General features: G+C 46.9%; 1 protein-coding gene across 1 annotated transcript in view; it reads right to left on the bottom strand.

Moving 5' to 3' along the window:
* Window positions 1-27797, bottom strand: part of LOC144781961 (olfactomedin-4-like) — a 69478-nt gene that overhangs the window by 36308 nt on the left and 5373 nt on the right. The window contains exon 2 of the mRNA XM_078661050.1: window positions 25930-26082. Coding sequence (XP_078517176.1) covers window positions 25930-26082 — 153 coding nt within the window. The remainder of the gene's footprint in view (window positions 1-25929; window positions 26083-27797) is intronic.

Genomic DNA, 27797 nt, shown 5'->3' with positions numbered 1-27797 from the left:
TCCCGGGTCTGACCTCTGCTTCAGGGTCTGCCTCCTCTAACCAGTGAGCCACTAATGTATGCTCTATGTCCGAGCGAATGGTAAGGTTTAGTATTTGAGATTTAGAAGAGTTTACCTTGAAACCCGACACAGCCCCAAATACCTCCGGCTCCACATTAATAGCTGGAAGTGAGGAAAGAGGTTTGGTGAAGGAGACTATGATGTGCATAGAGACTAATCAAGTGTTGGTCCGCCTCAAATGTGATACCTACAGAGCTGGGGACGTCTCACAGCTTCTGTGCAAAGGGTTCCATGTATAAAGCGAAAAGGAGCAGGGAGAGCGGGCAGCCCTATCTTGTGCCCCTCTCCACTAAACATCTACTAGAGCACACATCATTGACCCTGACCACTGCATGTGGAGTGCTGTTGATGCTATGGATCCAATTCACAAAGCGTTCCACCATCCCAAAGTGCCTAAGGGTTTCAAACAGGTAAGGCCAGTGCACTCAGTCGAATGCCTTCTCGCCATCGATGTCTAATAAAAGAGCCTCTTCCCGGTAGCGCTGGACTTTGTCAATGAGGTGGTACACCCGCTTGGTGTTATACCCCCATTGACGAGTGGGAATAAAGCCCGCCTGGTCAGGATCAACAAGGCCAGGCATCAGGGGATTAAGGTGGGTAGCCAGTATTCTAGAAAAAAGTTTTGCATCCACGTTAAGCAAGGCGATTGGGCGGTATGAGCTGGATTGCTGGGGGTCCTACCCAGGGTTTGGGATCACTGAGATAGTGTCTTGTGGCATAGACTTCGTCAGAGTTCCAGTATCTGCGAAGGAGATAAAAAGGCGAGCAAGCAAGGGGAAAAAGTTGTTACAAAATGTCCTATAAAAGATGGCGCTGAAGCCATCTGGGCCCAGTGATTTTATTGGCTTCAACCTAGCAATCGTAGAGATAACCTCCTCCACTCTAATAGGCTGGTCAAGGGACACAGATTCGAAGGGTGGTAGAGGGGTGATTGCAGTGGACTGTACACAGGACTGGGGGCCCAAGCAGTATGTGTAATCCCCTGTGTATAAGTTAGCATAAAACACCCGGAATTCGCCCGAGATAGCTAAGGCTTCAGATAACCCTATGCCTGTGGGTGTTTGGATGGCCTACACTGCGTTTGCATGTTGTTTACTGTGTAAGCAATGGGCTAGAATCCGCCCCCTTTGTTAGACCCTATGTAAAATTCATGCTTGAGGTGAAGCATTGCGTATTCAGCTATGTCTAGATCAGGCGTTTTAGCTGATGCCTCTCCTGTTCCAGTTTGCGCAATATTCTAGGAGCCCCAGTGCATTTGTGAATGGATTCTAGTGCTAATACTGACTTTTGTAACTCCTCCTTTTTATCTTTCTGGGTCTCATTTTCATGGGCAGCTTTTGCTATCAGAGCACTTCGCGCAACCAGTTTAAGAGTTTCCCAGACCAAAGAGAGGGGGACCTCGCTCGTGTCATTGATGGTCAAATAGTCAGTGATTGTCTGTCGAATCAAAGACACCACGTCTGGAGAGTGCAACAGTGTTTCACGGAACCGCCAAGGTGGCCGTTGGGAAGAGGGTGTGTTTGTCCTTCGAGTGAGAGTCTTTGCCGTATGATCTGTAAGGGAGCAGGGCTTAATGGAGGAGGCTGTTATCCTATCCCATGCTGGGGGAGAGGCTAGGAAATTACCTAAGCGTGCTAGGTTTTGTGCACCGCTAAATAGAAGGTGTAGTCCTGTTCATCTAGGTGGTGTGAACGCCATACATTGCATAACCTGCAGTCTGCTAGCCAGGCCAGCCACTCCGGAGAGAGAGTCCCGAGTGTCCAGTCCTCTGCCCTGAGCTATCCAGCTCCGAGTCCATGACTATGTTAAAATCTCCTTCCACCAAGACGGGATGGTCTAGGGAGTTTATCACCCTGGTGAAAGCATCGGTGATAAAAGTCTCCTGTTGTTCATTGGGAACCTAAAGTTAGGCTATTGTTAAGTGGAATGAGCCTATTTGAACCCAGACAGCCAACAAGCATCCCCTAAAATCCCAACAGGTACCCAGGATCACCCCTGGAAACATCCGGAGAACAGGATTGCCATTCCCCCTCTCTTCCACCTCCCAGATGACCAGAATTGGAGAGGGAATCTCCTAGAATGCATTCTGAAAGTGTCTTGTGTCATCAAATGCATCTCCTGAAGCAGACAGATATCTCCTTGTCCGTGTTTTAAAGAAAGGACGGAATTGCTGACCTCTTAATAGGGTTGTTAAGGCCTTTTAAGTTGAGACTAAGTATTTTTATTTCCATGTATTGAGGAGTAGAGAGGACCAAGTAAATGTAGACTGGGGGCGTGAAAGGTTAGATGTGCAGTGTGTAGGGACTAGATAATCAAGAAAAGGCCATAGTTGCTCGGTGGTGTCCCCCTGTAGTCAGTCAGAAGGGGGTCCTGCTAACAAAACACCAAAACCACAATATCAAACAAGAAATAAGAATAAACATATTGTCCAAAAAGTCTTTCGTGACTTGAAGTCAGGGTCCGCGGGGGTTACCAAGGCACGGTGAGCCAACTTTTAAATGAAGTAAATTGGCACTCCAGGCCCCCACCCGTATGATAGCATCTCTTTTGCCACTGCACAATGCCTTATGAGGGAGGGTCAAAATCAGGCTTGCTATAGCCAGAGAGGGAACGCAGAACCTCAGACCATTCCCTAGCCATGGTGGCCAAGTCCGGGATGTGTGGTATAGGTCTCGGGCCCAGCTTGAAACCCCGGTTGATCCTGCCCTGGGTTTTCTCATCTGTTAAGGGATGTTGAGAGGCTGAGTCAGGAATTTTAAGGTTGAGAACTTTACAGGCCTCCATGAGGGAACACAACTGATAGGATTTGCTATTCAACTGGAAGACGAGGCGAAAAGGTTGGCCCCAGAAGTATGAGATGCCTTGTAAACAAAAATGGCCAGTGACATGCCGAAATTTCTTCCTCTTCAGGAGGGTAGAGGCCACCAGATCCTGAAATAGTTGCAGTGAGTGGCCAGAAATTGTGTTGTCTAGTCACATCAGGCAGCCCTGCCGATCTCCTCTTTTTCACTGAGGTTAGGCATACAAACTAAGACATCCACAGGTGGGTGAGGAGGTGCACTGGGGGAGCCGACTCTGTGACAACAATCTACCTTGGTGCTATTTGGTGCCTTGTCTCTTAGGATGTTTCTGAATAGGGCCTGGACATAGTCCTTGAGGTCCGTGCCTTCTGCGCCCGTATGGACCCCACTGATGCAAATGTTATTTCTTCTTGATCTGTTTGCCAGGTCCTCAGCGTGGTCCTGGAGATCTATTTGCTGATCCTGCAAGCAAATGATTGCCTGCTGTAGGGCCTTGACTTCTGCGTCCCCAGATAGGGAGCTCTCCAAAAGTGCAACCACTCTTTCCCCCACCTCATCGATGTCTTGGTGCACTTCCCTGAGCTCCACAGTAGGATATTTTTTAACCATCTGTAGATCTCCGCCCAGAGAGGTGAACAGCTCCTCCAGAAATTCACGGGTCACTGAGCTCTCTGGATTGTCGCCTCCACCCATGTGTTTAGAGCCCTCCACAGGCGGTTTTCCTGGCTGAGGATCCATTGTATTCTTAAATAGCATTTCTTTGACCGATCTGTCTTTCTTGCTTTTCATTGTAGCCATGGCTTCCTCACCCTAGACTTAGGGGCCTGAAGAGGCGGATACCCTGACGGAACCGCTGTACTTATGGCCAGCACGCTCTATGGGGAAGCGGTCTCGGGCAACAGAAAGCCTTTCAATGTCCCACCCCTGGTCACACCACATGCAAGAAGTGCAAAATCGAAAACCAGGAGGGGGCTCCATGGGGTGCTCCTAACAGGCCTCTATCTGGCCGGCTAGAGCGTGGGTGCCCCAGCTGCGGGAACAATCCAGTGGTCCTGTCTGCCAAGACTCAGGTGGCAGGCCAGCAAAATCAATGCTCCCCTATGGCAAGAGCGGACTCAGTACAATGACCCAGGGGGTCCGACTCCAAAGCAGAATGTGCTGTAGCTGACAGCCACCCCCGGGGCCCACCAGGCGTCTAAGAAATCAGGATACAGGGGGAGCGAGCGGACAGAGCACGAGGCGTAGAGTCGGCTAAGGCAGGGCAGTCTGCAGCCCGATGCGAGTACAGAACAGCATGACTCCCAGAGACAGGCCCCTTCAGAAGGGAGGGCCCCAAACCTTTCCTCAAGCTGCAAAGGAACTCCAGATGGTCCTGCAGACAACCGGAGGGGGTCCTCTGACCAGTGCTATTCCCCCCTGGTCAGAAACAGTGTTGCCGCACTCGTCCCACTGCCCCCTGGCCTGATGATCCTCCACTGGGGCCCAGGAGATGCTGTAGAAGCAGAGTCATATGGAGGGAGGGCTGCCAGTGGGATGCAGCTCCGGGTAGCAGGGCAGGCTCGGGAGTAAATCAAAACGTAGATAGAGGACACTCACCGCCCGGGTCGCAAAGGAAGGCCCTCAGCAAGGAGCAGGCCCAACAATGCTCCACCGCAGTTAGTGGCCCGGGGAAATCCAATCCTCAAAGTAGGGCCTCCCAAGTCAATGAGGTGAACTGTGCACGCCCATCCCCAAACTGCTGCAGTGATCAAGGCCGGGGCGCACACCGCGCTCTGGCCGGTGCACAACCACAGCCCTCTCCAGTTGTGGCCTGGGCTCAGAGCTCGGCCAAAGTCATGCTTCGGGTCTCCTCAGCGGCTCCAACACCAGGGTCCCTCAGTCACCAGGGGCACTTCGCACCACCTTCAAAGGTGCGCCACTTCCTTCTGATGCGCCCCTGCCCGGGGCCCGCCTCCATCTCCACATCCCGTCCGTGCTTTTTCAGACAACGGTGCCGCCGAGTGACTCGGCCCCATCAGGTAGGCGTCCCCCAGGATCCGACCAGCTCCAAGAAGTACAGGACCCTCCCCAGAGGCACTTGAAGGGGCCCCTGGGGGAAGCTGCGATTACAGGTGCTTTCCCAGGAGGGAACGGAGTGTGAAGAAAGTTCTTCTGCTCATTCTGGCATCTTGGCCACGCACCCTTTCTAAATGCTTTTAAGATTATTTTTGATAAACAAGTCCTTAAGCCTGCATTTATTTATAAGAAATTTAAATGTACAAATAGTGCATGTCTGAAATAAAACTGAACATGATCGAGATTCAGATCTGCATGCTTTCCGACCCATTGAGCTATGAAAAAAAATTAATTAAGCTACATAGAACATCTAAAGCTTTTAAACCTGCTTTGAACCCATATGCATATAGTCTGCCGTAGCATGCTATTGCGGCCATTAAAGCCCTGCTTCAGCACTATAACATGGAATCAACCTTGAAAGGCTGGTACAGCCCACTAAGCAGACCATGATGCTATTAGAAAATTTGGCCCCATGAGGGTGGAATGTCCTAACTAAAAACAGAGGTTTCCTTGAAACAGATGGGGTTCAACCTACCTCATTCTGAAGCTCTGAGTCCTTTGTTTCTTAGCTCTTGCAGCATTCACAGTTGTGAACAGGACCACAGCTGGTAACAATTAAGCATATACAGCAGCAGTAGTGAAAGGAGGCAGAAATCAGACCCCCACTTCTCCCTGGGCTTGGCAAAACTGCTTATTCTCATCCAGCTCAGCAGTTTCTCAGGAGCTTAGCACAATTCCCTCACCCCTCTTTCTGAGGTTCTTTGATACTACGAGCTATGGAAGGAGGGAGGCGTGAACGCTCCTCTGTGCCCAGGTCCAAATCCTCTGCCTCTCTCTTTCCCCTGCCCAATCCACATATTGTGTAGCGTCAGGGGGAATAGAAGCTGAGGCTGTGGATTAGGACATTTTATTGTTGAAAGCAGTAGGTCTCTACCAGTGTTTACAAGGAAGCTTTTTTCTATTGTCTCCAATGGAGCTCTCAACATTCCACTATTCTAAAAAGTGTTACTATAAAGATCGTTAATGTAAAGTATGATTTTACTTGCTGGGCAATAGATTATCATTTGTTGAAGTATTTCAGGTTTACTAGGGAATGTCCTTTGCTCTATCATCTGTACCAAAACATTTAAGAAACAGGTGGAAATATTTTTGGTGTAAGAAAATGGTTGGCTTTTATAGTTCTGTGCTTTACATTTGTGAATGTTCTTTGGAGTGTGCGACATAAATTGGAACACAAGTAAGTGAGTATGAGAAATGGGATTCCTGGTTGGCTGAGGTATGCACCCAGGCACTACTACTCTTTTCAGGGTAAGCTGGTACAGACTAAAAGATAGCCTGTGCTCACCCTCTGGTAGCTTGGCACAGAGCGAATAGGCTTATCTAAAGAGGCAATGTGTAAAGCATTTGTGCAACACACACACAGTAACACAATGAATACACCACAAAAAGACTCTGCACAGCTTTAGAAAAATAGGTTATTTTATTCTGAACAAAACAAGACCAAAACACCAAAAATCTAATGTATCGAATTTGAGATATGGAATTTTAAATAAATAAAGACAATAAAGCACTTAAAAGCAAATCGCACTAAAGAGGTTTCTTTAAGTGGCACTGGACCGGGGCAAAGTCAAAGTTCGGGCTGACCACGATGGATTGCCAGCCAGCTACAGGACCGACGCAGGCCCTGGTGGACAAAGTATCTTTACTGATCACAAACAGCAAGATGTGCAAATGTCGAGGCCTGCTGGATGCATCGATCTTCTCCAAGCAGTGAAGGCGATGTGTCAGTTGCAAAGATGGGTGCCAGGATTGAGAGGAAGTATCGAGCAATGCATCATATTCTTCCACTTAGTTGAGGGGAGGCATCGATTTCACCAAACTGCAGTGGTGACAATAAACTGTCTGATGCATCGATCTCTGGAGACAAAGCGCTGGCTCTGAGGCAATGATTTTCTTACCGCAACTGGGTTGATGCGCCGGTTCTGCTACATGCAGGTAGGAGAGTCATCAAAATCCATGTTGCAATTATCTGGGCAACTTTCAATGAGACAGAGACAGGAGCAGGGGTAGAGACATTGATATCCCTGAGTCCCAAGAAACAGGAGGCATAATAAGCAGTCCAGTCGAGTACTTTTATCTGCACAGCAGCTCTTCTGGCAAAGCGTCAGTTACACGTCCAGTAGGGACCCAGTACTTATACCCAAAAGTGCCTTCGGTATGAGGGAAACTTCAAAGCAGCTCTCCAAAGTGCTCAAGTATCCCTTTCAACCCAGTCCTGTCTGCCAGGCTATCTTTAGGGGTAATCAGTCTTTTATGTGAGGACAGAACACTGCCTATTCAAGTGAAGTGTTAGCCGCTTCCTTCCAGGCAAGGCCATCAGATTGCAGATGTATATAGTTGGGTATTCGGACACACCTATCGTTCCTGTGTTGTGGCTGTTTAGAGGGAATTCACAAAATGTAGCTGTCACCCATCCCAGACATGTATTGGAGAGAGGCTGTCAAGAACACAGAGCAGTAAGTGCAGAGAAAAGTCCACGTTTTAAAAGTGGCATTTCTAAAGCAGTAAGGTTAAATTCAACTTCACCAGTGAGGAGGATTTATCATTACCATTCCAAATATATGAAACATGAAAAAAGTACTGGAATTACAGCTTAAAAGTGTATTAAGGAATTCCAAATGCTAGCCGATGAAAGGGGTAAGCCTCACAGAAGTGAAAAATGAATTTGGGAGGTTGTCACTACCAGGACATGTAACGATTAAACCCGCATGTCCTACCTTTTACTTACGTGGAACCCTGCCTTTAGGGTTATTTAGGGTCTCCTTTATTAGTGACTTATATGTATTAAAAGAGGCATTTAATGCTTAGCAAGTAGTTTTAAATGCCAAGTTGAAGTGGCAGTAAACTGCACACACAGACCTTCCAGTGGCAGGCCTGAGACAGGTTTGAATAGCTACTTATGAGGGTAGCACAATCAGTGCTTTAGGCCCATTAGTAGCATTAGACTTAGAGGCCCTGGCTATATCTATTATGGACTTACTGGTAAATCAAATATGATAATCAGATATACAGCATTGTCACCATGTTTAGAGGAGAAGCACATGAACTTTAGCACTGGCTAGCAGTTGTAAAGTGCTTAGAGTCCTAAGGTCAACAAAACGCATCAGCAAAACAGAAGGTAAAAGGCAGAAGGTCTGGGAAAAGACCGCCCTAACGGTGACAGGTCTAACAGTGAGTATTCAGGTGGAGGCTGTTGTAAGCTTTAGAGGGCAAAGGTTCCAGCAAGAAACAACACCTCCTTGTGTATGAAGGGGTGCCACATTAAAGCTTAGATCTAAAACCTATCTTAAGTTCATTGAATAAATTATCCTTAAGCAAATTTTCTGCATGATTGGTGAAAATGTGTTTTTAATGCAAACCCAATGACGTGCAGGAAGGCGTAAAAAGACTTACCACAAGGAATCAGAGAAAGTGGAACAAAGTAGAAGAACAGAAGTGAAAAGTAAGTAGGAAAGTGCATGCACCAGACTAAAGTAAAATACATCTGACTACCTTAACCCCTTCCATGCTCATGACGAGCTCAGCTCGTCATGCAGTACACTGGTCGGGTGCTCATGACGAGATGACCTTGTCATGAACAATGGTATTCATAGGAGGTCAGCACCGAGCGGGAATTGCCTTAGCAGTCAAGGTGTTAAAAGGCCAGCAGACATCATTATCTAGAAATATAATCTGACATGACATGAGTATGTTAACTAACCCTGCTTTGGCAGGAGAAGTGATACTGTCAGACAAAGGGTTGTGCTGTTAAAGAATCTAGAAGAGTTCCTGGATATCAACTTGAAGATGCTTGGAGCTGTGCTCCCCAAAGAAGCAAAAGGTTCTTTTCACTCCGGTTTCAGCTTGAGGAAAACCCTTTGAGGGGGGAACAACACATTAAAAAATAAATGACGCTCACATTTACAACACTAAAAGGGTGGCCTTGAACCTGAGACACACTCTTCCGAAAATATCTGGACCGCCACTCTAAAGGCTGCATGGGCAGCTAAACAATATCAAAAAATGTGAAGGAAAATGGCACCAAATGTGGCCTACAGTATGGTTTGCTGTCTGTCACTCCTCCATAGAGTCCATGTGATACTCCATGGTGGTTTAAAAGGGCCTCTACATGGTTGGTTATTGGTTGCCCCTGAGTCAACTCTATATGACATTCCCTGTTCATTCCACTGTGCCCTGTAGGTTGGTCCTCTGTGGTTTCTGGGAGGACTCCACATGATACTCTAATGTTTTAACAATGCCTCCGTTAGTCTTCTGCCACTGAAGTGAAGACTTCATACAATACTCTCTGGAGGTTAACATGTATCTCTAATGGAGTGACTGATTGATGCTCCTGGATGGGTTCCATTTAAAACTACCTGCAATTTAACAGTACCTCAGTAGGGTTGGTCCGTTGTTCCTCAGTAAACTGCATCCTCATAACACCCTCTTCAGAAGACTCCATGAGACTGGCATACAAAGATAAGCAGTCAAATGGATCTGTCCCTCCCTCACTGGAAGAACCCAAAGGGTAAGGCTGCCACCTTTTACATCAGAGACAAAGAAACTTATATGTGGAGTCCCACAGGAATCATCCCTCAGCCCCACACTTTTCAACGTAGACATGACATCACTTGCCAACATTATCAGATAACAAGACATCACCATAATCTCCCACGCCGAATGACACTCAACTCATCCTCTCCCTGACGGACAAAGCAACCACCACCAGAAGCAAGTTCACTAACTGCATGACCATTGCAGCAGACTGGATATGAACCAACTGCATGCAGCTCAACACCGACAAGATGGAAGTACTGATCTTCAACAGCAAGACCTCTCAATGGAACTCCACTTGGTGGCTGTCATACCTCAGGCCAACACCCACAGACCACGCAAGAAATCGAGGGGTCACCATAGATGACAAGCTCAGCATGACAGCCAAGTCAGCACAGTGTGCACCACATGCTTCCACATCCTATGCATGCTGCAAAAAATCATGAAATGGTTGCCTCAGAACATGGACCTTCACACAAGCACTCATCACCAGCAGACTGGACTACAGCAACACTCCCTAAGTCAGAATCTCCAAACAACTCCTACACAGACTCCAGATCATCCAGAACACCAGTGAAATACTCATACTCCCAAGCTGCACCCACATCACACTGCATCTCAGGAAGTTTCACTGGATCCTCATTCACATGTGCAACCAATTCAAACTTCCTATGCGCACATACAAAGCCCTAAAAAACACAGGACCAGAATACTTAAATAGGTGCATACACTTTCACCAACTCACCAGACACTCTCACTCGCATACAATTCCTGCATCCACAAAAGCGAAACTGGAAGTCTCTTATTCCCTTTCATTGTACCCAAGACATGGAGTGACCTTCTTCAACACACCAGAACCACCTCCTCACGTCTTGAGTTCATCAAGAAACTAAAGACTTGGCTCTTCATATAAGCACCTAGGGGGACCAAAAATCTACACAGCAACTCAAGCATCTGGATATCCTCGGGTGATTAGTGCGCTATACACATCAAAATAACATAACATAACTCAGAATAGTATGCATTTTGTATTTTCACAGTGCTTCAATTGGTTAGGTCTATTGAAGCTATAAACTGATGTAGGAAAACAGGTTTTTTGCCAGTGTGCCCCCAATATGTGCCCCTGTTTGGATTATTAGCTGCTGGGTTTCGACTTGAGAGTCCACTGAGGCCTGCTAACCAGACTTCAGTGTCCAGTGTACTGACCCTATACAAATTGCATGTTGAATTGGATACACCCATTTAAAAGAACAAACTTACTTATAAGTTCCTAGTATATGGTACCCTGGGCAAGTAAGGCAGAATATCCACTCAGGGCTGCAGCGCTGGCTGTGCCACCATGTATGTGACAAAGTACAGGTGCCGCTCGAGAGAGGTTTCCAAGGTCGGACTCTGTTCCCTGCTACAGGAGTAGCTAACCAAGGTCCCTGCTTTCTTTTGGACCCCTGCGAGGAGTGAGATACCTTCGTGGCCGCAGAGGAGGCGAGAGGCGCGGCGGCCGGGACTGCGAGGATCAGCATTCCTGCTAACACCAACAGCTGGTTCCTCTTCCCGCCCGAGCCGCGCCCCCACCCAGTGCCACGCCTCCTGCCTGATTGCTCTTTACCTCTCGTGGCCCCCGCTCCGCGGGAGCCGCTCGAGAGAGGTTTCCAAGGTCGGACTCTGTTCCCTGCTACAGGAGTAGCTAACCAAGGTCCCTGCTTTCTTTTGGACCCCTGCGAGGAGTGAGATACCTTCGTGGCCGCAGAGGAGGCGAGAGGCGCGGCGGCCGGGACTGCGGGGACCAGCATTCCTGCTAACACCGACAGCTGGTTCCTCTTCCCGCCCGAGCCGCGCCCCCTCCCAGTGCCACGCCTCCGTGTTAATCATAAGCGTGCCTGTTAACGCGCATCGCGGGACGCGCGCGGGGCGGAGCTCGGGGCGGAGCTCGGGGCGAAGACCGGGCAAAGAGCGGGCCGTTTGAGGCCGTTCGAGTACGGCAGAGCCCGGACCGGGCCACCCCCGTAAATCTTGATTGCGCCCCTCTGTCGCTCCTCCACATTCTATCATTTGGTCTATTTCCGTATCCTTAAAGCACATCACAAATGATGAGTAAAATGGAGACTAGGAGCAAAGCCAATTTGGCTGTCACTGGACCTACGGCGCCCGCTGCTGCCCAAGGTAAAATTGACAATTACTTTTTAAAGGCGGGATCTTTGCTGATTGATGACATCACTGTCTTAGAAAGACGTATTTCCCAAGAGATCGACTGGGTCAGGAGATTGTCTATGGGTATCCTAGCGATGGCAAAAACCCCTGAGGCAAGGCTGAATACAGACAGCTCGCAGCTTGGAGCCTGTGGAGGGGACCGCCCACCTATCAGCATAGATCTCTCAGAGGGAACCCTAAGTGACCTCGAAGATACGAGTCTACTCTCACTCCCACTGACACAAATTACACAATCTTTAACTACTACAAATATGGGAGAAGACACCGTACTATCTGTCCAAAGCACTAATCCACTGATGGAAAAATCGCCATCTGCAACAAACACACCAGATATAACAGAGTTGCCAAATACAGGTAGGGGTGTAAGGGAGGGTGCAATACAAAAAAGGAAAATGGGGAAACAGAATCACAGGGAAAGGAAGGCGAAAAAATCAAAGCCTGGGGCAACACACAACAAATTTAGCATCGACAATACCACACAGGAAAGTTCTCCACTAGCGACAATGAAGGGCCCTGGCCTGGAATCAGATAGTAACATCACCAGTGAGCCGCCACCTCCCGCCATAGAACATAACACCGAGACAGCTGATGAAGATATTACACTAGTAGACATAGGAAATTTGCTCAAGTCAATCCTAAGTCCCCTAGAAGCTCCCCTGATTAAAATAGAAGCGAGACTCATTAAAATTGAGAAAACCACCTTACAGCTTAAGGATAGCTGGGAATCTGGGGTCCCTCGTCCCATAGCCTCCAACACTGACCCAAAACACAAAAAGAACCCTGAGCCTCAGAAATTTGTTAAAAACAATGAGGCCGTTAAAGCAGTAACATCATCAACTGCTACCAAAAACCCAAAATCAGCCAGTGAACAAGCACTTAATCTAAAGGCCAACCCACATCAACCAGCTACCCTAGTGGGCGGCTCCCATAAGCAAACCCTTAGTTCACAGCAAACAACTGTAGCCATTGATACTACGCATTCCCAGTTACAACATATAAGTGCACCGAAATCCTCATCAACCATTAATCAAAATCTCCAGGACTCTAATAACACATTGCCAAAATTACTAAAAACAGTAACCGTAAATCTCCCACCAGAGGTAGCTGCATACACCGTTATCTTAGCTGGGGCACCCGAACTAAAACCAGGCGCAAGTGAGACAGGGGCCTCATTAAAAAACAAAGTAATTAACTGGCTATCTACATACAGACCACTTCCAAGAGGTATGACCAGCGACATTTGCATGGTAAGAAGAGTCTCATGGGTAGGAAAGACACCAAAAACAATTAGTGGCGATTGTATACTGGTCAGTTTTAAAGAACCAGGAACAGTCTCCTATGTTTGTGGTTCCTTTCCAGAGGACGAGGGAAACAACATCCACCCACTCCCTCTTTCGTTCTTCTATCCAGCAAATACTCATATACCCAACGATCAGAGATGGGGACACCATCATGATACACTGGGAAATTGGGGGGGAAACCAGGGAGGGAGGAGAATCCCCTATAATCAAATGCGAATAGCATCCGCCTACCCGCCAATTTATGATGACCCCCAAGGTTGGGAGACTGTAAAGAGGAGAGGAATGGGAAGGGGAGGATTTGAAAGAGAAGTACCTTGGCCCCCTAGATATTACCAGCCACCGTTTCTACCGACTTTCAATCGATATGACTGCCTTGAAATGGTGGGCTGACAGCGGGCCTCTGAAGAAAGGGCACCCATGCAAATACTAGGGTATGATACACCTAATTTCATTGATGATGGCGGTCAAAATCCCCCTAATCTCATCTATGGGGGGGAGCACCCTGACACTAGAAATTTGGGAATTTTCCAACAGAGATCAGTAAGGGGAAACTAACTTAGAGGGTATATGCAGGGGACAAGGGCCGAAACAGAGGACATCTCGAACAGTCCACACAAACCAAATGGCTAACCAACCCATGAAGGGAAATAGGCACCACGTCCCTCATACATTAAAACTGCTTTCATGGAATCTGGCAGGATTGGCCAACAAAATCGACTCGGACTCATGGGCTGAATTAATCAATTCTAAAAGCGCCTGCCTCTTTCAAGAAACCTGGGCAAGGGAGGAGCTTACTTATAGAGGCTTTGAGACATTCTCGATTAAAGCTGCATGGGGAGGGAAAGGCCGACCATCCGGGGGTTTGGCGATCTGGGTGGCCCCGGATCTAGGCTGTACAGCTTCACGGTATACCGTGGATTCTGAAGACATACTGGCTGTTCTTCTCGAATGGACGGGATCTCATAAACTACTCGTAATAAATGTTTATTCCAGGCCAGTTTCCATGGCTGCCACCTCCAAAACCATTGAGGCACTGTCCTGTCTCTTAGAAACCATCCCAGAAGGTATACCATACCTATTAGGGGGAGACTTTAACTCGCATTTTGAACCGCTACCTGGTCTACTTGATGGACCCTCCCTAGAGGAGGACTCAAGTTGGCAGGTTCCTCCAACAGAGGCTCCCCCTCCCAGAGCATGGACACCATTAGCCGTGCAGATAAACACGCTTACTCTCACTTACGGCCTGAGAGCCTGTAACGGCCGCATCGGGTCCGATATCCCAAGCAAATGTACGTACAATAAAATCGGGAGGGAATCTAGACTAGATTACTTTCTGGTACAGTTGCATGCCTGGAAAAGGGTGGTGGATTTCAGAGTAACATCCAGAGAGGACAGTGATCACAATGCCCTAGAGCTAGACTACGACATCCCCTGCATGGAGGAGAGGGTGTCAAATGAACATAAGCCCAGAGAGGGACACCTCCTAGATAACAACAGGAGGAGGATACGATGGGAAAACCTTGCTACCAGCGAAGACAAGCTAGCTACCCTCTACACTGGGATCACCCCAATCCTAGAAGAGGCTTTTGAATTATGGAACCCAGATCCCACGAAGGAAATTATTGAGGATCTAGCACAGGTACACGAGCACCTAATTAAAAAGCTTGAGGCCGACCTCTTCTGTACCAGACCTCCAAGAACTCAGGGATCGCATAAAGGCACTTGGTTTAACACCTCATGCCGAGATGCAAAACGTAACCTTTTATCTAGTATAAAACTAGGAGGCCCGAGGGAAGAGATCCGCACCAGAAGGAGGGCTTATAAAATACTTATATCCAACGCCAAGATAGAGTGGGATGTGCAGCACTGGGAGAATCTCCCGGAGTCCTTAGCAGTAAGAGACTCCCGCAAATTCTGGAGAATAATTAACCACGGCTGTGGAGATCTCCCCCCGGCAATTGAACCTAACATTGCTGCAAGTGCTTGGCAAAAACACTTCCAGTTGTTATATTCGTTAGAAGATGGGGGGATAGAACCTTCTTCACCCATCATTCCCGAAAAACAGGCTTTTGATCCTTTTATTATAAAAGAGATTAGGATGGCGATAGCAGGGCTGTCCTCGGGAAAGGCACCAGGCTTGGATGGGGTCCCGGGTGACCTATTCAAGCAGGAACCAGGAATCTGGGCACCCTATCTCCTAGTGTTATTTAATGCGGTGCTGGGGGGAATGAAAATACCAGACACTTGGCTGGGGGCGGAGGTGGTCCCGATTTTTAAAAAGGGATCGCCCCTGCTCCCAGTCAATTACCGCCCAATCAGCCTTATTGATGTCTCCCAGAAGCTATTTGGAAGACTAATACTTAACAGGCTGCAATGCTGGATAGAGGAGACTGACATTTTAGGCCCTCTCCAGGCGGGATTTAGAAAAGGAGTCTCCACAGTCAACCAAATACTCAGACTGAATATTATTTACTGGAAGACGGTACTTATCGAAGGCGGGACATTGTACGCGGTCTTTGTGGACCTTCGTGCCGCCTTCGATTTGGTCCCGCGGGCCAAACTGTGGGAGGTCCTGGCTGAGTTGGGTGTTCCAGGAGATATTCTCCATATCCTAATTAGATTGCACACTGACAACTATGCCCGAGTTAGATATGGAAAGGGGGGCAGGCTGACGGACAGGTTCCCCGTTCGCAGAGGGGTAAGGCAGGGTTGCGTATTGGCGCCGACCCTGTCTTGCCTATTTGTGAACGGGGTGATAGAGTACCTGAACAGGATCCCTAATATTGATGCGCCACAATTGAACAGCAGCAGGGTACCAGCGATCATGTTCGCGGACGATACCCTGCTGCTGTCAAAAACGCCAATGGGGCTTCAGAGGGTCCTGAATGGGTTTTTGGGGTTCTGTAACGAAAGGGGTCTGGAAATAAACCCCTCAAAGACAAAATTCATGATTCTCAACCCCAAACCCAAAAATTGCCCAAACCCGCGCCTAGGATCTACAACCCTGGAAAGGGTTCATGTAATAGAATATCTTGGCATAACCCTTAACCAGAACCTGACATGGCTGCCACACAAAACAAAAGCAACAACAAAATTAGTTCAGAGGGCAGGCGCCATAACAAGAATTGCTAAAAAATCTCCTCTTCGCCCATTGGTACCTGCCATCCATATCTACAAAGCTCAAGCGCGGGGGGGCATTACTTATGGGGGGGAGCTCTGGGGACACATTCCGTTATATACCATACAGGTTGCAGAAAATAACTTTATAAGACAATTAGCTGCACTTCCCCCCAGCACTCCGCTTCTCCCCCTAAGAATGGATTTGGCATTACGACCAATTACCGAGGAATTGGGCCTAAAACCCCTGACCTACTGGAGGCGTTTGTGGAGCAGTCAGGGTCTGGTAAATTACAGAAACGAACTGCAGGAACTTCTTAGATCAACCTACGCCACCAAAATCCCCTGGATAAAGTACATCAGGGACATGTGCACGACCCTCGGAGTCCCAGAGCTATGGTCCGAGCCAGAGATTGCGTTCGCAAGGCTTTCTAGAAAAGCACTTTCAAATTTATTCTATAGCGTTATGCTCCAGAAATCTTTGAATTCTATCCGGGAAGGATCCCTAACCGACACATTCATCAAGGCAAAAGACTCATATAGTCATGAACATGCACTAGATGGCATGACACCTGTGTTCTCACGGAAGATCTACATGCAATGGAGGTATGGATCTCTCCCCCTGAGGTCCCTTACTAAATCCTGGGCCGGCCATCTGGACTCAGGGGTGTGTCCAGCCTGCAACTACAAACTGGAAAGTGATCTTCACGTGGTCCTGTTCTGTAGAGCTTATAGCAGAATCAGGAGTTATTGGTTGGTCCCTCACTTAAAGAACTTGGGCTTTCGAACATATGCTCCGGCCTACAGAGTGCTCAAGACAGACCTATCGGCACCAACAGTGTTCGTAATGGCCAAATTTTTTACGGCAATGTGGCGATTACGTACAAAAATAATCAAGGACACCATAGCTGCGTGAATACCTTTGTTCCTTTTTTTTTTTTTTTTCTCTCTCTCTTTTTTTTTTTTTTTTTTTTAAATTGTCTTGCACATCAGTTTTGAGATCGTTTCGTCCTCTTTTTAAGTAAAGTGTTATTTTAGTAAGCAGACCCTAACCATGAGTTGGGATTTTTTTTTTTTTTTTTTTAAATGTATAGTACATTCTATAATGGTTTTAATTGCTAAATGATGAAAATCAATTTGTATATCTTTTATGATCTTTTATGATCGAAATAAAGATTACTTGACTTGACTTGACAAAATGGCTCCCAACTTGCCACTGCAGACTTGAAGGTCAGTGTTTGCACTGCCAGTTTGACTTTTGCATTCACACCAATGGCAAAGACACCCCATCCCTTAACAAAATAATATGCCTCCATTAAGGAAGGTCTATAGAGCCCAATGACAGGAAGCTGCATTTTGTTAAGTAAGACATACATTTTTTCATACGCTTTAACAGCAATACTTCCAAATAGTTGTTTTGCCGTGGATAAAGTAAGTAGCACCACTGGCTAATACAGTGTTATGGCTTGGCAACCCCAACCCGGCTAACTCCTGAATGGGTCTACCTAACTGGGTCACATAAGATATCAATTGAATCATAGCATTAAATGAAACTTAATGGTTGACATTTTTGCAACTTTCAAAGTTAAGCAACTTTTTGAAAGTTACCACTCTGTGCTCCAGCTATTACAGTGGCCTCAAAAAGGCCTGGCACACAGACAGCTTTCTGACCACCTGGGGAGACATGTGAAAAACTCCGCGGCCCATGAACAAAGGCAGTTGTCATGGAGCAATGTGTCACCTCCTCCCACAGGATGGCAACTGTAGGTGTAAGCCTAAAAGGCGAGCTTCAAAGGTAAGAAAAGTGGTGCTAATACCTCTGAGCAGGATGCCTTTTGGTCCTGCAGACAAAATGGAGACAGGATCAAGGAGAGAAAACTCACCCCAAAACCAGTTCTACCTAGGCGTGTAGCCCTCTAGTAGGCACACCTCTAGGGTGGGCTACCAAGCGCCTCACGATCAAGGAAGAATCATGCCATCTTGAAAGGGACAAGATTGTGGCTCTCTGGGATAGCCAGAAGCCGCACATCACAGGAACATTGTCATTAGGTAGGAGGGGTCATTGGCTAGTGACTGTGTGGTCCCCTCGGGGTACTTTCCAGGGATAATTATGGCATTTTGACCCTCAGATCACTCCTGAAACAGAGAGAGGACTGAAGAAGGACTGTCCAGCTGCCCTTAGACCCACACAAAGAGAGGCTGCACAATTGGAAGGACTGCACCTGTTGCACTTTGGTAAAGCAAAGTTTGCACTGTCCCTGTGGCTCCTGGCTCGAGGAAAAGTTGATTCTCAGTCTCAATATACAGCAATGATTCCAAGGATCAGTTGGCTGATCTCCTGGAACCAGCTCCAGGGACACAAAAGCTGAAATAACCGAAACCGACAAGTTGGTGGCCACTGCATACGTTTTGCCACTACAGGTGCCGGGCACACAAGAGGATGAATCCGATATAGCCAAAAAATTCACCCAAGTCTGCCTTGCTTGGGAATGCTCTCTAAGTCCAGATTCATTGCACCCAATGGACACTAGCCCCTACCTAAGGATTTCACTCCGGCCGCGGTGCAGACTGACCAGTAGCCCAGCATTGGCTGGCCTGTTGCTGCAATGTAGAGGACTTCGAGGGAACCAGACCTCTGTGGCCAAGTTCACACCACTTCACGCATGGACCGAGGAACCACCCCAAAGACACCACCATCAACTACACCACAACCGGAGTATCCTTTGAGCATCTTTTGCCACAGCATTAGGACAAGTCCATTAAAGTCTATGGCGGTTGTTCTATAAAGTTTGGTTCTTGCTGTAAAAACGATCTGGTGGCCACTTAACAGTCCAAAGTCTCCTCTCTGGCCCTCTAGACCTCACTCTCATTGGATTTGGTTGTCCAACCCGGGCCGTAGTTCCTGAACTAACTGTTTCAAACTTTTCAAACATTTACAGTATTTTGTTAACCAATCTTGTTTGTGGTTATGTATAAAAGTTATATCATTTAAAATCTTAGGGGCATATTACCAAGCAATAGCGATAATTATCGCTATTGCTTGGTTAGAGATAAAAATTTACCGCTGAGCTGCGGCGATTTTTATGGCAGATAAACCTTGGTATTACCAAGGTTTATCGCAAATGCGATAAAAAACGGCCACAATGCATGAATATCGCTGAAAAGTCCGCGATATTCATGCATTACCGAGCTAATGCTCTTAGCCATGTTATCCACCTCCCATTGGATAACATGGCTAAGAACTGCTCAGGGCAGGTGTTAGCTTTTGGAGATATTCGCGCTTAGCGCGAATATCTCCAAAAGTTGGTAATAGGAGATAGCGATGTTAGCGACTGTTTCCAGTCACAAACATCTTGGCACGCCCACTTTGCATGTCATTAGTGATAAATATCACTGACATGCAAAGTGGGGCCCGAGATGGTCGCTATCTCCTACTAGCTGTCGCTAACTGGTGTTAGCGACAGCTAGGTAATAGCGAGATAATTTTATCTCCGCTTTCTTGGCTTTTAAAGCCAAAAAAGCGGAGATAAACCCCCTTGATAATATGCCACCTAGTCTCCACAACCCTCTGGTGGATTTTACTCATCAAGATCTCTAAAAAATCATAAAAATATAATATAAATATTATATATAAATTATTGTTCTCTTTCTTTTGTGTGCTGTGACTTTCTTATTTCGTTGTTTGGTGCTGGTAAATGCTTTACGCATAGCTCTTTTGCTAAGCCTTACTGCGTGCGGTCAGAGCTACCCAGAGTTGAGCTTGAGGATAAGTAAATGAGCCTGACTGGACCCAAGATGGTATTTGTGAGTGTACAGCACAATAAGGCCCCACAGCCCTATCAAATAGTTCACACAAAACCTCCCAACTGATTTTAATTTATCAGCATTGGTACATCACTACTAGATTGATCTACACGATACCACCCACACTGCAGATGTTAAATAGCTACATGCATGGTAGCATCCAGTGTCATACTGCCCACAACTCACAATGCCTATGTACAGCAACATTGAATGCGCCATGCTTCCACAACATAGTCACACACCACACCCAAAATATCATAGGGAGGCCGAACTATAAACAATACTCAGTCATGCACCCCCAAGAGCTGCCAGGGACCTGATGTAAGTCAGGCTGAAAAGCTCTATATTAATAATACAGTTGACCACCTAAATACCACATTATTACCTGCGACCAGTGACAGGATTTTCACATGGCAAATGCATTCTGACATCAGAACGCGATTAACCAACAGTACATTTTAGAGAGATTATAATATCCCAGAAAGATCAGGACCATAATTCACGTTATTATATGGTATTTTTTCAAGTTGTTCATCGCTGGAAAATGTGCAATCAGTACGAATGAGATAATTGTTGCACACTATTTTTTGAACCATTACTTTCCACGGTATACATTATTCTCTTAAGTACGGTTAAACAGAACCGATGAAACAGAATGGATTTTTTTTTTATTACAAGTAATAAAATAAATTTTAGGTGGTAGAAGCATACTTTTACCAATCATTTTCATTTCATTTCTATCTTTATTTCGATCAATTTTAGATCATAAAAGATATACAAATACATATTCAATTTAAAATACAGATGATATCCAGCCAACATCATTAAAAAGTATTTACAAATAGTAATAAAAACATTTGCTATGTATTACAGTTAGATATCATCTAAAGACTTCCTTTATGCCAAATCCTACTCACATTTTTAAAAAATTATTGCGGGTGTGCCACATCGTGGTTAAAAAGTTTGCTACCCCAAACACAATAAGGGGTGAAAGATCCGTTTTTAAAACCCTATAAGCTGGGAGATATCGTCTGAAGCCAAGTTTTTTAAGAAGGGGGACAAGCCAGTATTTCCTAGGTCTTCGATAAGCCTTGCAGAAAAACATAATATGCAAATCATCTTCCAGATGGTATGAGCATGAAGGGCAATCCTCACCTAATGGAGGCTGGGCCCAGTGTTTGGTAAAAGCCCTTGTGGGAAGTGTGCCATATCGCCATTGCAAGAAGATTTTTCTAGTGAGGACGGGAGAGATGCCATCTACTACACATTCGAGTATGTACGAATCTTTAAACTTAATAAACAATTCTGTAAGGGACCCCTCCCGTATGCCCCCCATTGTGGCTTTAAGCTTCATCTCATGAAAATCTCTTACTGGGAGTTTGCGTGGGATCCTAGGACATGTATTAGCTGGATCTAGCCATAATTCTGGTCTTCCCAATTTCTCACATGTTTGTTTGATGTAACTTAACCATGGGATTTGTCTTGACTTGGGTAGACTAAGAATCTCTTGTAACTCACTCCTGTAGCTCATAAGTTCGGGCGTACTCCAGATGCGACGCCAGAAGGTGATTGGTCTTAATCCCAGTTCCTCCACAATAGGTCTCAGGCCTAGGTCGAGTCTCAACGGGAGAAGCGGGGTGCTCGGGGGTAGTGCCGCCAACTGCCTAATGAAGTTGTTTTCAATGATCTGGAGTTTTTGAGCGGGACAGTGGCCCCACAGTTCCCCTCCATATAAAACTGCCCCTCTAGCCTGCATTTTATAAATTTCGAGGGCAGCACTAAAAGGTTTATAAGTCGACCTGCTTGTCATCCTAGAAATACCACCCGTTAGTTGGACCAATTTCATATGGGCCTTAGCCCGGTGCGTGTCCCAAGTCATATCCTGGTTAATGGTTACGCCCAGGTATTCAAAGGTAAGCACCCTCTCTAATCTTGATGGGCCTATAGTAGGGTTGGGGCGTGTTGAGGAGGGGGGGTTGAGAATCATGAATTTGGTTTTAGACGCATTGATCTCAAGCCCCCGCTCCACGCAAAACGCCGAGAACCCGTCCAGGACTCTTTGTATTCCCGTTGGCGATTTGGACAGCAGCAGGGTGTCGTCCGCAAACATGATAGCGGGCACCCTGCTGCCGTTCAATTTGGGAGCATCGATGTCATCGATCCTGGTCAGGTGGGCAATTACCCCGTTGACAAAGAGGCAGAACAGGGTCGGTGCAAGCACACAACCCTGTCTCATCCCCCTATCAACGGAGAACCTATCGGAAAGTGCCCCATTTCTACCGCACCTCACCCTTGCAAAATTTCCCTGGTGCAGCCTTATCAGGATAGTCAGGATATCGACTGGGATACCCAGCTCCATCAATACAGTCCAGAGTTTATCTCTGGGTACTAAATCGAAGGCGGCTCTCAAGTCCACGAATACCGTGTACAGGGTGCCGCCCTCAAGTACCGCAGTCTTCCAATATAGGAGATTCAGGCGGAATATCTGGTCGGTAGTAGAGACCCCCCTTCTAAATCCGGCCTGATAGGGACTAAGGATAGAGAATTCCTCCATCCAATTTTGGAGGCGATCTAAAATCAGCCTTCCAAATAGCTTCTGGGATACATCTATGAGGCTAATAGGCCTGTAGTTGGCTGGGAGCAGAGGTGATCCCTTCTTAAATATGGGAACAATCTCTGCTCCCAGCCAAGTACAGGGAACCTCCATACCCCTAAGAATGGCATTAAATATCAAGGCCAGATAGGGAGCCCATACATCTGGCTCTTGCTTAAATAGGTCGCCCGGCAGCCCATCGAGTCCGGGCACTTTGTCTGTTGCCAGCCCTGCAAAGGCTGCACTGAGTTCCATCTCCGTGAAAGGATCCCCCTCCATTGTTGTGCCTACGTTCAGAGGAGTGCCATTAATAACATCGTCGGGGAGCTTGTAAAGGGAGTGGAAATGGTCTTGCCAGGTCTTAGCTGCGATGTTGGGTTCGATTGCAAAGCCAACTCCTCGGACCCCGTGTTGACAATAAGCCAAAATTTGCGGGAGTACCTAGTGGCTAATGTTGTAGCAAGATTTTCCCATTTTTCATGCTCCCATTCACTTTTGGCATTGGTGATCAGGCGCTTATAGTCCCTTCTTCTTGCCTGGATAGCAGGCCTGCCTGCACCGTCCTTAATGGATATCAGAAGATCCAGTTTGGCCTTCCGGCAAGCCTGATTGTACCAGTTGGGGCAGTCGTAATGCCGCCTCTTTGCTGTGGTGAAGAGGACCTCAGCCACGGACTCAATAAGATTCTTGTGTGCCATCCCTAACTCCTTATATATGTCCTGGGACATGGGGAGCTCTATTATCATGCACACCTTTTCAAGGGTCGGTATGAGTCGGGAATAAAGTTTGCAAACTTTCTCCGATTTGGAGGCTAACTTCTCCCACCTCACTCGCCGTCTGTTATTTGTCAATACCAGCCCTGAGGCAACATCCTCTATTGCGGCCCCTCTGTCCTCTAAGTCAGAAATCGCATATACCAGTTCTAGTGCGTTGTGGTCGCTGTCTTCCCTGGAGGCCACATGGAGAGTTGAACCAAGATTTAATCCAGTCTAGACTCCCTGCCCTCCCTGTGGTAAGTACATTTTGATGGAATGTCTGAGGATATTCGTCCGTTGCAAGCCCGCCTGCCCCACTTCAGAGTTAGGGCCATGATTTGAAGAGCTAGAGGTGTCCAAGCTCTGGGTGGGGGGGATTCCGAAGGGGGTACCAACCAGACCGCATCCTCCTCCTATGATAGTCCGTCCAATAAACCTGGGAGGGGCTCAAAGTGGCAGTTGAAATCGCCACCCACCAGGAATGGTGTACTCTGGGGAATGTCACTGAGGAAAGCCGAGAGTTGGTCAATGGTGTCTGACTCTTTTGTGGTATTTACTGGTCTAGAGTATACATTTACCACAATCAACCTACTCGAGTTTGGCCACTCCAGCAGGACCCCAAGGATGTCATTAGAAACTGAGGGGATGATTGAAGCCTTGCATCCCAGGTCCGTGGCCATCCAGGTTGCAAGGCCCCCCGAGGGGCGGCCCTTCCCTCCCCATTTCGCCGGGATCGAAAAAGCTGCGAAGCCTGTTCGAAGGACAACATCTCCGGCCCAGGTTTCCTGAAATAGGCATATGTCCTTACCTTCAATAAATGAACTCCAGTCAGGGCAGTTCAATTTATTCCCCAATCCAGCCACATTCCAGGACAGTATATTAAGTGAAGATGATCTGGGATTTGGGACAGGAGTTGTATGTGTCGCTGTGTCCCTTCTGCTAACCTGTGGTAAAAGACTAAAGGGTTGCTCCTGTGTCTCTGTACTAGGAACCTCAATATTGGGTGGGGGGCTCTTGTTAATTGAGGGAATTCCTATAGTGTTGTTGTAGGCCTCATCACAATCATTGTTGATCGAAAGGCTAGCAGAGCTTGTGATGGAGGGACTGATGTTTCCTTTGTTATGTGTTCCCTGGAAGTCACCCATGTCCCACCTCCTACCCTGATTAAGTCAGTTCACCATATCCAGACAACTATATCTATTAAATATCGGAAAGAAGTCTGGCTGGTGTGGCTGGTATGTTCTCGGAAAATAAAAGTCACCCCTAGCTCTATCGACCCTAGCTCTCTCCCTCCTGGGAATGGTGTGCCAGCCCTCTTCCTCGTAAGAATTATACACAGGTGGGTAGAAAAAGGATAGGGGTAACGACTGGATGGATGTACCCTGCTCAAAATGTGGCCAACTACAGATATGGGAGACTGTCCTGGGATCTCTAAAATTGATTATGACGCAATCTCCTTTTACTGTTTTCTCTGTGTGGCCCAACCAAGGGACTCTCCTAACCGTAAGGACCCCACTAGTAATTCCATGAGGTAAGGGTCTATTCATGGAAAGCCAATTGGTGACCTTATTCTTAAGAGCGAATACAGATTCTTTAGAATCGGGCTTCAACTCTGGTACACCAGCCAAAATAACTGTGTACGGGCTTGCCTCCGGCGGCAAATTCACAGTTCTGTGTTTTATTGTGGTGACATGTGCATCCTGTTTGGCGGCAACTTCTTTTTGTGGGCGGTTAGATCTTGAATTGCCATCAGTCACCTGGGTAGTAACAGTAGATGCCGGCAGAGATAGCGTGTGTGGAATAGAAACGCTAGCTGGAGTAGTAGCAGTATGTGCTAAGGGAGTTTGTGTTTGTAATGTTTTTGGTGCTAGCCCAGCATCCTTGAGAGGGAGCTTGGGTGCAACCTTCTTGCTCCCAAGCTCGATTCCACCTTTCGCTTTCATATTATTTATCTTATGAATGTCAGCAAGCTGTACCGTTGCTTGTTCTATAGTCACAAGCCTAGCTTCAATCTTTGATAGACGTGTAACTAAGGAGCTTAGAATTGGTTTAAAGAGTACTTCGATCCTAGGTAAAGTCAGATCAAGAGCATCTATAGTTATAGGCGGGGATAGGATTGCCACACTTGGTGTCTTCGGTGGCGATGAGGCAGCAGTTGGAGGTATGGTTTTATCTGTTGAGGGGGGCCCCTTTTTACTTAATCCTGGTCTATTACCCTCTACTACTTCATTGTGCTTTTGGATTTTCGCTTTGCGCCCTCTGTGATTTTGAGCCCCTCTTTTCCTTTTTGGTATAGCACCTTCCCTTTCCCCCTGCGTGAGGCAGTCTATGTTATCAGTGATCACGTCAATCAGTACGAATGAGATAATTGTTGCACACTATTTTTTGAACCATTACTTTCCACGGTATACATTATTCTCTTAAGTACGGTTAAACAGAACCGAAGGGATTTTTTTTTATTACAAGTAATAAAATTAATTTTAGGTGGTAGAAGCATACTTTTACCAATCAGAGCAAGCAGCTATTTCAATAGCCAGTCACGTAAGGCTTTTATAAGGCTCACCAGTGCAAGACTACAGGCATAACTGTTGGGGTTAATATTCCACCTACGACCAGCCAAGTAAAACAAACTGCACAATTACCGTAGTGATTTGTTGTTGCACGCTGATGTTCATTTTGTTTGCCGATATTTCCAGGCTTTCCATCCTTTCCACGGGAAACGTGTTGTCAGGTAGGATAACTGTGCAAAGGCAGACTCCATTCTCATCTACAGATCCAGTGACATTCTTCGGGTCCTGAGAACATAAGAAAACAGTTGTAGTCAGGTTCATAGGTTGTCTTGGAATGCAAGAACGTCCTCCCCACCTGATTCTTTAGACCAAGAAATAATTCCCTTGTAGGACTGGGTATAATGGCTTCAGCCACTTATTGCGAGAGCACATACCATTATTTATTTTTACAATCTACAAAAAGAAGCATAGTGAGAGAGAGAGCTTTGCATCAGCCCCCTTCAGACAATGGCTTTCCTTCTATTTCTTCACCGGGCTTTGCTTGGATGACCTGTCGGTCAAACCCACAGCATTTTCTGCATTGAGACAGTGGTCTATTGACTTTTTATTACAACTTTAGAGATTGGGAAAACAAGGAGTTCCTTATTCTGACTACAGCTGTTACAGAACTGGAGCAGGTTGTGTCTAACTGCCCCTTCTTCGAAATCTCAATCCATGCAGCTATTTATCATGTCTCCGTTCCTCCATCTTTAATACAGTCTGCTCCCTCTTCCCATTGCTGTCTAGCAGCACGATCTGCATCTGGGTGTACACACCTTATTCTAAAGATGATCTCTCCTGCCCCATGTGCCACACGTCGTGCTGGGGGTAGTGTTTTAGGGTTTAGGGTAGTGTTGTAGTGTTTGTGTAGTGTAGTGTTTTAGGGTTTAGGGTAGTGTTGTAGTGTTTGTGTAGTGTAGTGTTTTAGGGTTTAGAGTAGTGTTGTAGTGTTTGTGTAGTGTAGTGTTTTAGGGTTTAGGGTAGTGTTGTAGTGTTTGTGTAGTGTAGTGTTTTAAGTTTTAGGGTAGTGTCTGGGGGGCTGTACAGGGTAGTGTTTCAGTGTAGGGACCGACTGGGGGTACGGGCCGGGTCGTGCTGCTGGTGGTAGTGTTTTTGGGTTTAGGATAGTGTTGTAGTGTTTGTGTAGTGTAGTGTTTTAGGGTTTAGGGTAGTGTTGTAGTGTTTGTGTAGTGTAGTGTTTTAGGGTTTAGGGTAGTGTTGTAGTGTTTGTGTAGTGTAGTGTTTTAGGGTTTAGAGTAGTGTTGTAGTGTTTGTGTAGTGTAGTATTTTAAGGTTTGGGGTAGTGTTAGGGGGTGTTGTACAGGGTAGTATTTCATTGTAGGGACCGGACTGGGGGTAGGGGCAGGGTCGTGCTGGGGGTAGTGTTTTAGGGTTTAGGGTAGTGTTGTAGTGTTTGTGTAGTGTAGTGCTTTAGGGTTTAGGGTAGTGTTGGCGGGGTCGTGCAGGGTAGTGTTTCAGTGTAGGGATCGGACTGGGGTAGGGGCAGGGTCGTGCTAGGGGTAGTGTATTAGGGTTTAGGGTAGTGTAGTGTTTGTGTAGTGTAGTGTTTTAGGGTTTAGGGTAGTGTCGGGGGGTGGTCATGCAGGGTAGTGTTGCAGTGTAGGGACCGGACTGAGGGTAGGGGTAGGGTCGTGCTGGGGGTAGTGTTTTAGGTTTAGGGTAGTGTTGTAGTGATTGTGTAGTGTAATGTTTTAGGGTTTAGGGTAATATTGGGTGGGGTTGTGCAGGGTAGTGTTTCAGTGCAGGGACTGGACTGGGGGTAGGTGAGGGATGTACTGGGAGTACTGTTTTAGGGTTTAGGGTAGTGTTGTAGTGTTTGTGTAGTGTAGTCTAGTGTTTTAGGGTTTAGAGTAGTGTCGGGTGGGTCGTGCAGGGGAATGTTTCAGTGTAGGGACCGGACTGGGGGTAGGGGCAGGGTCGTGTTGGGGGTAGTGTTTTAG

The sequence above is a fragment of the Lissotriton helveticus genome, chromosome 9 (genome assembly GCF_964261635.1).
Source record: "Lissotriton helveticus chromosome 9, aLisHel1.1, whole genome shotgun sequence".
In the NCBI taxonomy this organism is placed as follows: domain Eukaryota; kingdom Metazoa; phylum Chordata; class Amphibia; order Caudata; family Salamandridae; genus Lissotriton; species Lissotriton helveticus.
Note: the sequence above shows the minus strand (reverse complement) of the source record. Positions and strands in the feature narration are given on the sequence as shown.